Here is an 18,165-nt window from a genome sequence, read left to right as displayed (position 1 = left end):
ATGTTTTTAGAAGGGCCGCCAATTTGCCCCTTAAAAGTGAAAAATTGACTCCGGTGTCCAGCAACGCGATAATGCTGTGACCATCGATTAGCACAGGTATGTCGAATGAAAACCGGTCTTCAGGTTAAGATGCTGCGGTCGTCGATGTCGTCAAATTTTTTTCAGAATATGTCCGCGCTGTGGGGGAGACTTTAGTGTGCCGAGTTCCAGCGACCCCGTCCCCGGAGGTCGCTGTCTTTAGTTTTCCCGGCTATGCCTCGGCCACCGTTCTTGCACTTGTCGTGAGAAGTGGTGGCTTGCCGGTGATGGCGATGGTCGGCGAGGTGACAGCAATCTTGACTGCCGTCGCTCTGAGGATGTCGAACGCTGCAGGGCCACATATTCTTCCATTTCGCAGGGTCATTGAAAAAATGGTGGTCTAGGTGCATCGACGGGGAAGCCCTGCAGGCCCAGCTCGCGAAATGGTATTGGCGGAAGGAATCGCCGGGCTCTCCACACTGGAAGCACGAACTCCTTCCGTCAGGGCCACACCGTACGTCCGCCTTATGCAGAGGTGGTCGATCATTCGGCAGGTATCTCGCCGGCTGCAATCTTGACTGCCGTCGCTCTGAGGATGTCGAGCGCTGCAGGGCCACATATTCTTCCATTTCGCAGGGTCATTGAAAAAAGGGTGGTCTAAGTGCATCGACGGGGAAGCCCTGCAGGCCCAGCTCGCGAAATGGCACTGGCGGAAGGAATCACCGGGCTCTCCACACTGGAAGCACAACCGCCTTCGGTCGGGGCCACGCCATACGTCCGCCTTACGCAGAGGTGGTCGATCATTCGGTAGGTATCTCGCCGGCTGCAGGGAAGGTAGCGGGACGTGATGGTCGGGAATAAATGACGCAGAAGCTGGGGCAGGGCGTCTCATAGTGTCAACGTATGTTTCGCGATGAACGTCATTTGTAACCGCAAAGGTATTGGAGCCCTTCACGCATATTGGAGCGGATAATGTCCGGCAGGAGGTCAGGGTTGATTCTGAATGCCGAGAAATCCGTAGCTGAAGTGGCACGTCGTGGCTTGTCGTACAGGATGGAACGCTGCTGAAGGATCTGCTCCATTGTAACCGCCTTCGTCAAAACTCCGTTATAGTACTAGGGGGTTGCGCACGAGGCCAGCGAACAGCTGTTCCTTAACTTCGCGCTTTAGTTTCGCACCTTTATGGCTTCTGATATGACTGGGTCAATATTTTGGCAATATTTTTCACCTCCTGAGATACCATACTAGTATCTTCTTCAGCACAGTACCCTTGCCTGTAATAAACACTCGGTGATGGTATTTGTTTTGTTTATTTCTCCTTCTGGCAACATACAGGTATTGCCCACGAGGCAAGACAAAAGGAGGTGCTAAACCTCCTGACTGGGTCTTGTCCTCGCCTGGGTACAGCAGCAGGAGCGGTATTGCATTATACCACAAAAAAGGCTGTCTTTGCCATAGTTCTTGTAAATATATACAGATAATAAATTAATAATACAAAATAAATCATATACAAAATAGTACAGAAATGCAATACATTAGGGTTGTTCGAACCGACATAATATTACATCAAACGGTACCAGAAGTAAGCAATTTGTCGTCTAGGACACAATGTTAAACAAAAAGAAAGACGAACAGATGCGTTTAAAACCCCTGGGCGTGGAACTATTTTTAGCTGCATCTATTACAAATGGATGAGAATTACACATCAACATGATTTGGTGCTCAATTGATTGTGTTCCGTAGTTAGTACGAGGCCTATTTACCACAACAAAAGTCTGACGCAAGCTGTAACCAGTAGGTCTCTTTAGGTACGTGTTAAAAAAATTAATGTACTTTGTTTTTAAGGCGGAAGCCTTTAATGTCTCATCGTTGTAAGCAGCAGTTGTCGACAGAAAATGTCACGCTTTTCAATTGGTGGAAACGGTCGTGACGTCACAGTGCGCGAATTTCAAACGGGGCCAATTGTGCTTTGGCTAGTAACCATGCAACCGATTGAAGGGATCGTATAGTGATGCTGCAATTAAGTGGGACTGAGCTTAGTTAATTGCTTAATTACCCAATTAGCCTAATTAGCTTTACTAGTCAGGCCATATAAATAAATAAAACCGATTAAGAAATTGGCCGAGCTCAGGAATCGAACCCCGGTCTTCGGCGTGAGAGACGAGCATGCTATTCACTCCGCCATGCCAGCTCTTTTTTTTTTTTTTTCTTTCATGGTATTTATTTACATGGTTTTGTATACAAAGCATATATATACATATGTGTGTGTGCATATACACACACAAAAACAACTATTTACAGAGCACCTAGGTAGGCGCTAGGTGGCAGAAACATAATAGTAACATATTATAACTAAAAGGCTGGTAAAGATATACAGCGCATCAGGAGAGGAAACCAATCCGGTACAAAGTCCGATTTTTTGTAAATGTCCGTTACCTGCAGCAACATTCGGCTAAAGTGAATTCTGGGCGAAACAACAGGTTCAACGTTGCGATCTTGCATGCGTGTTTTCCAAAGACTATGAAGTCCAATCAGAAGAATCATATCACAAGGATTCGAGTCAGGTTGGGAAACAACAAGGTAGCGCACACTGTAGGAATTTAGGAGAAAATCTTTCTGTAGCGTCCTTTGCAACACATCCCAAAACAAAATCGCGTCTTTGCAGTCTATAAAACAATGTTCAATTGTTTCAGGCACATTGCACAAGCGACAGTTTACAGAAGACACAAAAATGTTTTTCTTATCGAGCCACGTCTTGACAGGTAGAGTTTCAGTGTGTAATTTATAGAAAAATGTTTTGGTGCAAGGAGAAATTGGCATTTTACGCACTCGCTTTAAAACATCATGACCCATGAGCCCAACGTAGACGGAACGATACAGTGGGGGCGGGAAGAGCATGGATATCAAATCCCTGTACAGATTTTTGCGCGAAACAGAATATAAGTACTCATTTGAAAACCGAACTGTCAAAAAACGCACGGAGGCATAAACTTCCTGCATAAAGCCTAGTAAACGGGGTCGTTCAGTAAAATTGGAAGAAACTACTAAGTTCGGAAGTAAAGTCATGAAGTTAACCTGCAAGAATGCTCTAATAATCGGAAGGGAACAAGCACGAAAAAAGAAGAAACGGGCAACCAACTGTCTCACATACAGGTGCTCTAGGCCCAGGCCTCCTGCGCAAACAGGCCTGAAAAGGTTATCACGCCGCATGGGCTCAAATTTGGAGGACCAAATAAACGTCGCAAATATACGATGGAAACGCTGTATGTAATGTCTGGCGCAGTGAAGGACCTGGAGTACGTAATAAATTCTTGTTGCCAGAAAGGTGTTGCAAGCCTGGGCTCGACCAAAAATTGAGAGGCGATGCGGTACAAATGTCTGAGCATAACGCTCAACAGCCGGAACTCGCTCTCTTCAGTAATGGGCACTGGATTTGTAGGCATGAAGTGGAACGCCAAGATATTTAGGAGGCACACAAGACCATTCTATGCCAGCGTACAGAGGTGGAGTTGTGCCCCATGAACCAAACCATAGGCCAGAACTTTTGGAGCGATTCATTTGAGCACCAGAAACGATGCCGAATTGATCTATTGTGGACAACACATTATCAATGCTGGGCTTGTCAACGCAGAAAAATGCAAGGTCGTCAGCATATGCCAGCAATTTGACTTCATTACCCAAAATAGGGAACCCATGGATATTACTGTTACGCAAAACACTCAAACAAAGCGGTTCCAGGTAAAGAGCAAAAAGCAGAGGAGACATCGGACAGCCTTGCTTCACAGAAGAGCGGATTGGCACAGGGTTCGAGAGCTGGCCATTAATGATCAATCGTGTTGAACAGTTGCTGTAGCAAAGCTGCACCCCTTTAAGTACAGTAGAACCCACGTTCGCTCGCTCTAGAAGTGAAAACAGAAATGAATGGCGAACGCGGTCAAATGCTTTCGCAAGGTCAATCTGAAGGAGGGCAAGCTGCTCATGACAGCTGGAGGAAAATTCAAGTATTGTCCGCGCAATGTGCACATTACTTTGAATGGAGCGGCCTCTCAAACCGCAAGTCTGGTGAGATCCAATGAGTACCGACATTGCAAATTGCAGGCGATTTGACAAGACTTTAGCAAAAATTTTGTAATCCACATTTGCCAATGTAATGGGCCGATAACCTTCTACGGAGCGCAGTTTTCCTTCATCAGTAGTTTTCGGAATTAGGACTGTGTGGCTTTTTGTAAAAGACTGAGGAAGGGCTCCTATATCCAGCCCCACTGTGAAGACCCGCAGCAGGACAGGAGTGAGAATAGATTTAAAAGCCTTGTAAAATTCGCTTGAAATGCCGTCAGGACCAGGCGTTTTTGAGACAGGTAACTGATCAATTGCATGTTCCACCTCTTCCTGCGTGAAAGAGCCGCTAATAACAGAACAATCATCTTCTGATAAAGGGCTCACTAAGGTGCTGAAATACGCCAAAATTTCCGAATTATGCACATCAGGTGAAGCACTAAACAAGTCTGTGTAATAATCTACAAATACGGTCATCACCTCATTTGTACTGGACACTAGTCTGCCATTGGACATCATCCCCGAAATAAACTTCGCAGTCGCATGACGGCGCTCATCAAGCAAAGCCTGTCGTGTCGGGTGCTCACATTGCAGATCACGCTTGGTACGAGATCGAACACGGGCACCCCGGTAACGTTCTGCATCAAATCGTTGTAACTCACTTTTGATACTAGCTAATTCATCCGTATATAAACCAGGTGCTTCGCATTCCATTTCATACAGATTGTACAAATTTTTCCTGAGTGTCTGCTCCTGATGTTTCCTGTGAAAGGACCGCACGGAACCAATTTCTATAGCTGTAGCACGCACGTCTTGCTTAAACATTTCCCAAGCGGCGAACAACGGCATCTTGCTCGAGAGACAGGATTCCAGTTGCGAGCGGACACAAATTACAAACTCTTCATCATTAATTACTGAAGAGTTCAGCTTCCAAAGCGCCCATTTCGGCCTAAATTTTGAACAAACACTGCCTCCGAGGCGAGCAACCACCATGCAGTGATCAGAGAACGAAACTGGTACAGTCTCACAGACCAATCCTCTGGAGACAAGTGAAAAAGATGCATAAATTCGATCTAGGCGAGCGTGAGAATGGCCCTGAATGCGTGTGAATAAGCGGAAACCAGGACATGAACTTCCGGTATCAATGAGCCCTGCATCTTCCGTAACAACAGACAAAAATTCACCGCTCCTGTCCCTGGGTGTATCAGGACCGGCACGATCAGCTGTGCCATGCCAGCTCGATAGTTTGCAATGAACAAAGGCGCGTCTAGTGAATACGGTGTCTTCACTCACTCTCATCCTCCTCCATTCCCTTCCCGCGAGGTTTAGGTGTCCACCGACAAATGAGAGACAGATACATTTCCTTTCCTCAAAAAACAATTTACTGACGAGTGAGGCGTAGAACCGAATGGGCGATGGCGTTCTATGGACTCCTTGGCAGCGTTGCAAGACGCTGTCGTGTTCCACTCTTAGGGGCATTAGTGACCACACTTTAGGTCAAAAAAGTGCCCCCTGAATTTTGTGAGACAGTTACTGCGTAATTTCCTTTCCTCAAACACAATTTTCATTTTCTTCATTAGGGCTCCTCTTTATCTATCTTCTTTCACTCCCACTTCCTCCCTTCCTCTACGGTGCGGTTCAGTTGTCCACCGAGATGACAGAGAATTACTGCGCCATTTCCTTTCCTCAGAAAGCGTTGCGTTCAAAGGGCAAGGCATCGCGCTGAACGGGTGGTGTTCCGTGGACTCCCTGGCAGCGCTACAACGCGCTGTCGTGTTCCACTCCTAAAGGCGAAGTTTAAGCGTCATTAATTAACGGTTAGTTAGTATTCAGGCATTAATCAGTAATTAACCATTAATTAGTGATTTGTCATCACTTAGTAATTAGTACTCAATTATATGTGACGCCACCGGTGCCACAGAAACAGCTAAGGTGGTGCGGAAAACGCTTCCGCCTCTACCCACTTTAGACAGTCAAAGTGCCCCCTGAATTTTTATTTCGTTATAAATAAACACACATATTTTGAGTTCATACATGGTTTTCACAGGGATCATTCGAGACTGTGTATTTGCCGAGCAACCATTTCTGTTGTTTCCTGCAGGTAAAAGTAACCGAGCTGCACGCGACAGCAGGGCTGATATTTTTTCTAAGTCAGTTTTGTTACAAGTACCCCAGATCAGAAGACAATAACTGATGCGAGAATGGATAAGAGAGAAATACAACTGTCTTTTCAGCGAGCAAGGTATAAGATCTCGAAGCCGGGAAAGCATACCAATAGCTCTCGCTATCTTGACACGGGTGTGGTCTATGTGGTCGCTCTAGCCTAGGTTGTCATGGAATTTAACTCCTAGAAAGGAATGGGAGCTAACACGTTCAAGGTAGCAAGAGCCGTAGCGAAGCTTATAATCGTAATCTATTGGCTTGTTTTTTTGCACAAAAAAAGCATAAATTTAGTTTTTTTCTCGTTGAGTTCAAGACTATTTAAGTTTAGCCATACACTAAGATTTAATAGCCGCGTGTTAGCAGTGTTTTCAAGTTCATTAAGATTTGGAGGGTACAATTCATTGCTTGAACGCAAAGGTCGTCACTTTCGGTGAAAGAGAATTATTTCTTGTATTATCTATCTATTACCTACAATATCATCTACTGTATAAGCGAGATGTGGAACGTTCTACACCAAGGTAGCAAAATACTATTCTGCTGAAAGATGGGGATGCCTGCTTACGATTCCATCTTCCATTCAACCGAACGCTGGACCGAAAAGAATGAAGTTTCAGCAAGCCTTCGTTGGTTCCACAGAGGAAACTGGTCCTGTTCTTTGGAAGTGCCCTCACTGCACTGAAGTGAGGAGAACACTGGAAGATACCGTCTGACGACTGAATTCTTAATCACTATTTTGGGAAAGTTTCTTAGCTCTCTAGGCACCTAAGATAGCCGGCCTAATAGGTTGTGCGCGAGGAATGACGCTGTGAAGTTTTAAGGAAAAAATCCTACACTGCAATTTTTGACGCATACCTTAGTGATATGCATATCCAACGAAATTTACACCGCAGACCAAAGATCAGCGTAAGTGTGTGTAAACCGGGGCAACCAGATGTGTGTACCTACAGCCAGCGTGAACAGCGGCACATTAACTTCAGCACTACCACTTCGCAAACTTCATGCCGATACGTACTACAGCAAAGCTGTGTTCAAGGAAGCGCGTGTGCTGTGCATTAAATGCTACGCAGCAGCCGAGTGCCGGCCGCTTTGTGCGTGGACATCTGATTATTCTCACTCTACCGCTGCCTTTCTTTCTATTCCGATTTCCTTTTTGTAGAGTAGCAAGCCAAGGTGATGTTACTGCTGACCGACCTCTCGGCCTTTCCTCTAAATCAATTTTATTCGCTCTCTGCTGCTGAATTAGAGGCATACTATCTCCGCAGAATTTCATATTTTGAATGTTCGTCACTTACCCTCTGTAGATATAAAAGTTATAACACCGCACTTGCTGCGATCATCCCAGTATCGGAGTGTGAGTGGAACCCCTCCTTGTCCTGCGTGCAAAGCGCAAAAATCTTTATTGTACACATTCTCAGGAGTGTCTCCTAGAGAGCTTTGGAGTGTGTGTTCCGAGAAAAGCACCGCCGGCTCTGCGCTAATGCCCGTCATTAAAGGGATCATAGGAGAAAAAGCCTGTCGGTGTCGTTTAGACATACACACTGTTGATTGCTCCTGAAAGTTTGACCTCAAAGGAAGAGAAAAAAAATACAAGCCGCACAGCCCTAACGCTATTCGAACCCACGCAGGCGCTAAGAGATCAGTCCTGCTGGCCGCTCAACTGCAGAAGTACGCCATCAACGCTATTTATTTATTTAATGCCAGACTTTGATCTAGAATGACAAAGCACCAAAAACTGGTTTACAATAAACGAACTTATGAGCTGTACTGTATTATGACCTGTACTGCGAAGAAGGGCTGTTCGCCCAGGAAATAATTTAGAAGCCTTCTCGGAAAAAAAACGTTCACGACAGCTGCTTAGCATTTACCAGGTTCATCTCTACGAGAGCGGACACTTTTACAACTACATTGGCTACACAAAGGTAAGTGTAATATTTTCAGAAGGCATGATGTCAAGAGCGCCAACTGTGCTTGCGACATGTTTATTGTTCCATTCGACAAACAGTTAAATGGTTCCGTTTTAATTAACACCTGGTAAGATGGTGACACCGCAGCAACTCTGTCATAAGGTATGTGTAAACATGTTTTGAGTTCATTTTTCTAGCAAGCTATTGTCATTATGACAGTCTTGCGTTTTTTTTGTCTTCATAAAATATACGACGCAAACAAAATCCTCCCTAGTTTGTGATGTTACACTTTGCAGCCAAGTGTCACAGCCGCGGAACTACCCGGTACGACATTTAGGTTGTTATAGCGGACAACTGAGCACCGCGATTTACTTTGTTATCTGCGCGTGTTATCACCGGAGAGTTAAAAATGAAAAGCCATGTCACTTAGCAAGAGAAAAGGTATGCTAAAAACAGTCCTCAGTCGAAACATAGTTCATACTTAATGTGGCAACCGAAGTATGTTTTCCTATAACAGTTTGTAAGTCGGCACAAAAGACTGGTGTTCTCTAGTTAGCGCAACAGTCGAGGCTTTTTCACTCATCTGAGGATTTTGTAATCAAAAACTTTGTCTGCCCAATCTATGCTGAAAAAAAAGTTTTGAGGAATCAGTGACACGAAAGCAAACAGCGAGGTTTTGCAGATTATCTAATAAAAAAATCAGTGTGCATGTCTCCGGTTGAGCTAAATGAAGAATAAACTGGGAAATGACTGAAAATTGGTAAAAACGTGGTCAACAAATAGGCTACCGGCCTGAAAAAAATATAGGCTGTTTGTTTAGAACTAGTTTTCAAAGTGCGTTACTTTTTCCACTCTTTCTTGAATTCAACTCAATGTTTATTTTCCAGAAAGTGCCTGAGGGTCTTGTTGGCTAAAGGCGCTCATGCAGCTTGACTAAGGCCGAGAAGATCGTTACATATCAGTATCAGTGACATCATAATATATTTAAAACAGACATGTTACCTCTAATTTGCAACAATAATTATAGATAAGATACAAGATCCTGAGCATTGAAGTTATAGCAGGTAAACAACATAAGTGAAACAACAGATGTCAGAAAACACAGTTTAAGAACGTGGCAACATTGTACAATCAATTAGTAGAAATGAAGTACAAGCAAAGAAAGAAAGAAAAAAGAAAACATAATAAAGTGTAAAAATACAACAGTATTACTGGAACATAGGAATTACAAGAAAAAACAGATCTCTAACCTCTTATACTCAATCCTTAAGTGTGTATAATTTTGTTGACTATAAATGGGAGGTTATGTGACAGGGCTTGATATTTATATAATGTTCGTTACCTTTGTTTTTCCCACAAATCTCTATTTCTTGTGGCTACGTTAGGGTCACAGCGCTGCAGAGATGCTAATGATATTAGTTGGTTGATTGTTGTAAGGGAGGAAAAGTAAAATGTTTGCAATAGACGGAATTCATAAATGTCCTCAACACGAAGTATTTCAAATGATCTGAAGGTGTTTGCTGTAGATGATAAAATTTGTTGAACTTTTTCTGTCTTCAATATCATTTTTATAGGTGTCGAACAATACCGGACCAAGGACATTGCCTGCGGGACGCAATATCTAATTGGTAGAATCACTGAATTGCAGTTGCTTAAGTGCACAAACTGAGCTCTGTTTTTAACGTATGTTTCAAGCAAATTTAAGCACTTTTCGCGAATTTCATAATAGTGCAGTTTACTTATTATCATTTGGTGGTTCAGGCAGTAAAATGCTTTGCTAAAATCAACAGAAACCGCAAATGTGAACATATTATTTTCTATGTTTTACAAAATACGCTCTTTTATTGTTAATAGAGCCATTGCATAACTGATCATTTGGTCATCCTCCACTTGTTAGGTCTGCTCACGTTTATGAAACATTTAGTTGGAATTGTAATATATTTATTGATGGCCCCTTGGCGGACTGCGGAGCTGCCTACGGATTGTGCCACGATATTTGCAGCAGACATTAACATGAGGCAATCAAAGTATGGGCTCAGACAACGGAAGAAACTGGTACCACATTCAGTGTTTAGTAATTCAGTAGTGTTAACTGTAGTTACGTTGCATTTTGGAATTTTTAGTCCCTGTGTTTGCCGCCAGGAATATTCCAAAAGGTACCAGTATCCTTTTTAATATCAAGCGACTTGCTTCCGCCTCTAACGCTACACTTTATAGAAAGGCTCTAAAAGCGGAAAAATTACATCGAGGTTTATCATGCGAACCCAAAGGGGAGTCACACTAAAAGGGGCACAACCAAAAATAAAAGAAACACCTAGGTCTATAAGGTAGCGCGTACTTATGAGAATATAATTAATGTATGCTGTAATTCACGCCAAATTCTTACTGCTCTGTTACTTTCACTGATTTACAGTTTCTATATTTATTTGTGTTTATTTCTCGTTCCCCGAATTTCCATAAAGGAAGCATGGCTGGCTAGTAGCCAGCGTGCCACTTTACAGCGATGAATTATACCATCAATAACTTGGGTCAAAGATACACTCTTTCCCGGTAGGGGAAAATTTTGCAATAGTGATATCACAATAAACGTTATGAGTCAATTTGTCCTCTCAGGGAACAGAGCTTGTCACAGTGAAGATGTTTACTTAAAAAAAAAAATAGTTTTCCAGATTTCGCTAGAGTGCGACAACGGTTTTATCTGCTTTGCAAAGAAAGAAAGAAGAACTTGTAATTCTTATTTCTCACCTCTTACTCTGCTGACAGTTAGCACTGGCTCGTCGTACGGCATCGGTCCTTGGCTGAGTCGTCCATACAGGTACTGATTGTGCCTGCATTACAGCAGGATTAGGTCTTGCAGTTCGCCGATGCAATACAGTAGCACTAAATATAAATGCTATCGCGGTTGAAGGTTCTGTGATTAATGTGGTTTTTTCTGATTATTTATGCTCTTTCATATTTATTGACGAACTCATGGCGGAAGGTTTGTTAGCAGCGTGCAGTTGGTATTTTTCAACAAGCCAATACCTAAATTTGAAGGACTGCTTCATATTGGTGATTATGGAAGAAAGCATTTTAGAACGACTACCTTTGACCAGGGAATAAGAAGTTTTTTGTATCACTTGCAAAGGGAAATAAAAAGATGGTAAGGTTTTAACGTAGTTAAACCGAATACAGTGCGAAAGCATGTGCTCAGCATGATTGGCTGATAGGTTTGCTTTGTTCAGTGGGCGGCAGGCCTGGCCACGCTATTAGACTCAGAATAAGCTGATTGACGTTAAGCTGATCTGATGTAATCTGTTCCTGCCGCAGATGGCGGTTGGTGAAGACGACAATGTGCACAGCACAGCTCCAGAATGTGTCCTCTATGCACCCTGGGCAATCCGCCGCCATGGGTATGTGCCATTAAGCCTGAGGACATCCTCCTCATCATCATCAACATCCAATATGTTTTACGGTTTAACAAGAGGTGTGATCGGCTGCGGCGATGGCATAGCGCACTCGTGCAATGGCCAGTGAAGCTGGTCAGTTTGCGACGCCGTGGCTTCAAGTTCCATTCGTGGCAGTATTTATTGTATTTACTTATTCAAGTGTTATATCAAGGCTTCGGCGATGGCCTGTCTCTCGCAGCTTTGGTCGTGAAGTATAGCTTTGGCTGTATGCATCAGAGTGTCACCGATGTTGGAAACGATCCATGTTCATCAATTTTATTTACCAGAAATGCTGCTACCGAAGTTTCCGTGCATAGAAAGAACTGCATGCTTATAAGAGCCACAGTGCTTCTTATCGGGGAATAATACAGCACATATTCCCATTAGTAAATAATGATCCGCTCACATAAGGAACACTGTGGAGGAAAGCACAAGTGCTATGGAGCAGCAATATCATTAGAGAATAACATGTGGGATAGCCTTGTCGGGTACGTTTTGACGAATGGCTGCCGCGACAAAATGCTCATCGTGATATGAACGTGCTCAGAAATCTGAGTCCTTGCCAAGCAAAGCTGCAGTCGAGCTATGCAGCTGTACTACTTACCCGAAAGACGCTGGTTCGGTATCGGCCGCAGTCGTCGCATTTCAATGGATGCGAAATTTAGAGGCCTTTGTACTGTGGGATGTCAGTTCACGTTAACGGACCCAAGGTGATAGAAATTTCACGGAGCCTTTCACTACGGCGTCCCTCACAGCCTGAACCCCTCTGGGACCTTAAACCTTATAAAACTATTTAAACCAGTGAAGAGTGTAGTAAAGTGTTTACAGGTTTATGGAGGTTTAACGTCCCAAAGCCACTCAGGCTATGAGGGACGCTGTAGTGAAGGGCTCCAGAAATTTCGACCACATGGGGTTCTTTAATGTGCACTGACATCGCACAGTACATGGACCTCTAGAATTTCGCCTCCAGCGAAATTCGGCCGCCGCGGCTGGGATCGAACACGCGTCTTTTGGGCCAGCAGCCGAGCGCCGTAGCCACTGAGCCACCGCGGCGGGGCTACAGTAAAGTGTTTTTTGGTTCCTATGTCCGGAAGTGCACTAAAAAAGGTTAATTTTGGAAGAGGTTACCAAATCGCCCGATAAGTGTTTTAACAGGTGCAGCCTCAATAGCTTGGCACTTAAATCGGTGCAATCTAGTGCATATCTGACAACTAACTTTTTTTGTAGATGACAGCAAATCTCTCGCCATTACGTTCGGCTTTTTGTGAGCTACCGAAAAATAAAAAAGGCCATTATCTCAGGTAAAAGGAAAACAAGGAGAAAATTACGAATTTTACACCGCGGAAGGCATAACAGAGAAACACGAAACATCTACAATTGTGCAGAAAGTGCTGCGAGGGCTGTTATTTCCTTTCATTTTGTGCGCTTAGAAATTCTGTTAGACCTCAGCCATACTTGGATTATGTGTAGTAGTGCCTTTTAAGGATGTCGCCGCCGCTACGCCCTTTGGAAACGGTCATCTTCATGCAGGCGATTTGGCACACGGGCATAAGCATAAGCACTCATGTTTTTACATCGATGCCATATTTAATGTGGTCTTGTAGCATTTACAATAAACTGTTTGTTTCTTTGTAAATATTGCCAAAGCCGCGAAAAGACGATGGAAGCGTTCAAGTGGAGGAATGGTTACAAAATGGCGATACATTCCTCATGGAGGAATTAACGAGCTGATGTTGCAGTGTCATGGTGAAATAAATTACTAAAAAATTGCTTACCAAGCTAATTGCAAGCATTATATTGCTGTTCTTTCTTGAAACAACAGTTCCTGACTTTTTACCTCACATCTCATTGATTGTGTCATGCGAAGAGACTTACCATGTGCCATTTTCCTTAAAATACTGCCAAAATTCGTATTCATCACCTTGGAGATATTGTTTCAGTGCGTAAACACATGTGTGTTTTCTTCCTTCGGAATAAAAGAGGTCAGAACTCCGCAGATAAATCCATATCTTCTCCTCGGTATTTATTAGCTGGAGAAAAAATTATGCGGAGTTGCAGGCAATTTTTTTTTTGAGAAATTAACATCACCAAGAAACTATCCCTGGAAAGGAAAGGTTAACGTAGTGAATAAAAACCCCATTTTGAGTTGTACACTAGTTAACTCTGCTGTAGACAGAGGACAACTCACGACCTGAGTATTTTATGCCTAAATGGAACACTCTGAGTAAATCTAGTAATCAAGTTTTTTTCGAATAAAGCGTTTAGGACAGTATATTTACAAAGATCAAAAACCTTGAACCCATTAGAGAACTTTATGTGTAGCTCTCCCGAAACATCCATATGCAAAATTACGATCTATCTTGATATTAGCTCAAAATTACTGTACTGGAATTTGTGTGGTATGTGAGGTACTTAGTGTTCCCTGTCATAAACAAAATCACCATGTCTTCGCTCTGTTGAAGTCTGCTGATTGACTAAAGGCGTGCGGAGACATCTTGCACCAAACTGTCGAAAAGCGTGGATGCCAACAAAGAACTGCGCTTAGTTTCCTACTTTAGTCCGGCAATCCGGTGAGAGCGATTACGTATTTTATTTACCAATGCACAGAATTAAGCGTGGGCACGGTGAATAGCAAGCAAGCAGAAATACAAGCACACACCACTGACAAGGTATACACGGCAACGCTAAACAATAAATAAAAAGCAGAAATTTTAGCTGGTCTCATGATTATACAGTTGGTGAGCAAGTTGATTTGCTGGTAGATGGCTCGAGCTAACTAATTTCACTGCCCAGTTGTTGAAGGAAAAAAAAATGTTTGAAACAGTTCCCGTGTTGGTTCAGTTGGGCTATTTTTGGCGGCTGAGTGAGCCGGGTACTGCGCGCGGTAGAGGAAATAAACGAGCACGGTGCGGCGATTATGGTATGTCGCAGAAAGCGCTTGTCCTGTCTACCTCGTTTCTTTGTGTCGTGTCTTTTGCGCAAAAAACCCACAATGCTTAGGCACCAACTAGCCTGCAAAAACATACTCGCATGGTTTTGGAATGTGCTATATTGTCAAGGGCTATGATGCTGTCACAGATGCGTCTGTGCATGAATGATCTGAGTGATAAGTCTCCAGCATCTCATGAAGGCAAAACTGACGTTCATACCTCTGGCATATGAATCGGTTTTATTTTTTTCTGAATGGTTTCAAGATTGCGAATATCACGAAATGAATATGCTGACCAGTCCACGGACGTGTAGGCGTGCACGGGCCGTGATAAAGATTTGCACTATGTTGGCCTGCATTCTTTTTGTAAAGTTTTAGTGTGTCGGTCAACATGCTGAATTTTTTAGTTGAGTTAGCGAATCCTTGATCTCTTTTATTTATTTATTTATTTATTTATTTATTTATTTATTTATTTATTTATTTATTTTATTTTGCCCTCATGTCTTTGCAGTCATTGCAGAGGGGAGTGGGCAGAAAACATAGAGCGAACAATGGAAAATGAATAAACTGGTACATAAAAGATTAATCCTGTGTATACAATGTTCGCTAAGACAAAAATACATTAGTGCAGAACAGAATTCTCAGAGTTTATACATCCCCAGCCAAATACTTGATTAGGTTCTTTATGTCAGTAATAGATACAATTTCATTAGGAAGATCGTTCCATTCCTTAGAACTACGGAACAAACGAGCCCAGAAAAGAAACTATCTTGCATAAGAGGATGGCAGCTTTGTTGGGGAGGATCAATGCGCCACGAGAAGTAATAGGGTCTATGAAATAATTTATTGTAGGCTGGAGTGATAATATAACTTGTGAAATAGGGTTAGCCGACAAACGTTTCGTCCCGAAGCCAATGGCTGAAGACTAAGACTCGCTTTCATTTCTGTTATGTAAGCTCCTCGGTTATAGTTAAAAAGAATGAAAATAGCGGAGTTATTTGAACACGCTCCTGTGAAGTAATTAAGTAGTCATGTCTAGGATCCCAGATTGCTTTTGAGTGCTCTAAATTCGGACGTATGATAAGCAACTGATTTCAAAGAATATGGTGCGCGAGAAACATTATGTCGCAGATAACCTAAAGTTTTGTAAGCGTTATTAATTATGTAATCTATGTGACACCTCATGGTTAGGTTAGATGTAATGTGAATGCCTAGGTATATGTAAGAAGTGACGCTTTCTAGTGGAATGTCATTCAAATAGAATACGGGAGACGGATTAGCAGTACGAGATACACGGAAGACCTTGAATTTGTTAAAGTTTAGTTCCATTATCCAGGGACTGCGCCAATTAACTATAGCCATAAAGTCGCACTGTAGGATGTTAATATCATTATCGCTTATAATCTCGCGAAAAATCACACAGTCATCGGCAAATAAATGTATATTAGATGAGACATGAGAACAACGATCATTGACAAATTAGGAACAGTAATGGTCTGAAAACCGAACCCTGTGGAACAGCAGAAAGTACATTAACAAAGGGATAATTGTAAGGATTAGCAGCGACAAATTGGGAACGATTAATCAGAAATCATTCAATCCATTTGAACGAGCTAGTGTCATTATTTAGGGGACGTAAGTAATGAAGAAGAAAGTAGTGGCAAACTTTATCAAATACTTTTGAGAAGCGAGATCTGCTAGAACACCTCCCCCGCCTCTGCTGCGTCGAAGAAACTCGTCAACAAAAATGAGTGTGACGGGTAAAAAGAGGAGAGCTGCCCTACTCGTATCGAACTGAAGGACTAGCGCATTGTGGCATGACTTTGTGGCTTTTTAATTCTATAGAGCACTAGAAACATAGATAACTAGATCTAGGATCCCATGTGTGCTCATTCGGAAAGCTGCACGTTTATTTCAGCCAGCAAATGGACAAGCTAGTGCTTCTGAGCTTATGATCCGCCACAATCTACCATCTTTCATGTATTCATATCACTTGAAACTGAGCCTGTATATATATAAAGAGATATCAACAAATTCTGCGGCGTTTTGTAGTCAGTACCTTGATAGAGATACCGGTTATTAATTGCGCCATACTACCTTACTGACAGAAAGGCCAAGAACAAATTATGGTACTCAAACTATCGAACATCAAATTTAAAAGTTCTGCAATTCCTATCCAGATATAATAGCTACTGCAAAAAATGTTACATCTGTACATCAGTTTAGGCAAAGAGCACGTGCCTTATTGTGTCATTGATGTTCTGGTTTTTCTTTTTTGTCTTGTTTTTGTTAAATATTCCTATGTTTCTTCATGTCGCTATTAAGCAAAGTGCCATTTATTTCTCGCAGCTTGTGCATATGTATATTGCATGTAGAATTATATAATCATCTGATCTGATCGTGATTAGGATGTATGATTATTGCGATATGTTATGTACTACTGCCTCTGCTGCGCCCGGCGAGGCCAAGACCTAGTCAGGAGACCAATAGTCTCCTTTTGTCTTGCCTCGTGGGCAATACTTGTATTGCCTAAAAAATGAATAAATAAATAAATAAATATATAGGGATATTAAGGGAATAAGCTTCCCTTAAGCGTACTCCCTATTAGGGGCATGGTATGCGGCCCAAGTTCCAGGCTAGATTTCAATAGCTGAAAACGCCGAATACTTATGGCTTGCAACGGTAATAGATTCCGCCTTCAAAACATCCCAAATTCTTGCAGTTACAAAGATTTTAGCCGAACATTCAACCTCCTTTACTTGGTAACCTCAAAACATCCGATTTCGCGTACAAAATCCTCCTTGCAGTGCTTACCAGGTCCAGTTACTATGCTCTTCGGCGGGAATATCCCCCAACAACCATCAGCAATTATTCAATATATTTAGCGATCAAGCTCTTCTCCGGAACTTGGGCAGCATCCACTTCCCCTAAAAGGGAGTGCACTTGGGGGCAGCTTACCCCTTTTTTGACTCCCTTATAGGTATATATCAGTTTATAGTGTGGCTAGAATGCGCTATTGTGCCTTCGCGCATGCTGGGTTTTGAGTGCTGACACTTAGTCACGCTGAGAAGTGCGTCATGGAATGTTCCAGATGCAATAAAATAAAACAAACTGACAACAGAGTAACCTGGCCGAACAGATTAGGATAAACTTTCACCACGGAGATCATAACGAGAATAAAGAAAGCAAACAAGAAAAAAAACGAATAAATATATATTCAGTACATGTAATGAATATTAATGAATGTAATGAATGTAATTGTAATGAATAATACATGTAATTTCTATCTCGAACTGCAGTCAGAAAATACCATGACAGAGAAAATTTCCCTAATCGCTTTCTTTCCAGGTATGCCAGGTGAGCAGCTACATCAACCAGGAGCACAACTAATTGGCTCAATATTGGAAGTGCATTGGCGAAGGCCGATCCTACAAGGACCAGAGTGAAACCATTGATGTCCAATATTGGGCCGAATATCTTTCCTGCTTGGGATTGGACACACCGCAGTAGCGCCTTGGTGAACTATTAAAATGCTTCTACAAATGCTAACAACGCTCCAGAAGGCCTTTCGAAAAGCTTTGCTTCTTTTTACCACCTCGCCTCTCACCTAATGGCAACTATTGCTGCAGAGAACCAAAAACCAGCAGCTTCTTGCCCCTTGCAAGCA

At 42.6% G+C, this 18,165-nt stretch overlaps 1 protein-coding gene across 1 annotated transcript in view; it reads right to left on the bottom strand.

Annotated features, from left to right (window-relative positions):
• Positions 1-250: 250 nt before the first annotated feature.
• LOC149366331 (uncharacterized) overlaps positions 251-18,165 on the bottom strand; it is an 83,872-nt gene continuing 65,957 nt past the window's right edge. Inside the window, exons 2-4 of the mRNA XM_089570308.1 lie at positions 10,887-10,969; positions 7,530-7,610; positions 251-366 (exon numbers count right to left, since the gene is read on the bottom strand). Of these exons, the coding sequence (XP_089426434.1) occupies positions 251-366; positions 7,530-7,610; positions 10,887-10,969 (280 nt within the window). The remainder of the gene's footprint in view (positions 367-7,529; positions 7,611-10,886; positions 10,970-18,165) is intronic.

This window comes from Amblyomma mixtum, chromosome 1 (assembly GCF_055824585.1).
Source record: "Amblyomma mixtum isolate Tamu chromosome 1, ASM5582458v1, whole genome shotgun sequence".
NCBI lineage: Eukaryota > Metazoa > Arthropoda > Arachnida > Ixodida > Ixodidae > Amblyomma > Amblyomma mixtum.
Note: the sequence above shows the minus strand (reverse complement) of the source record. Positions and strands in the feature narration are given on the sequence as shown.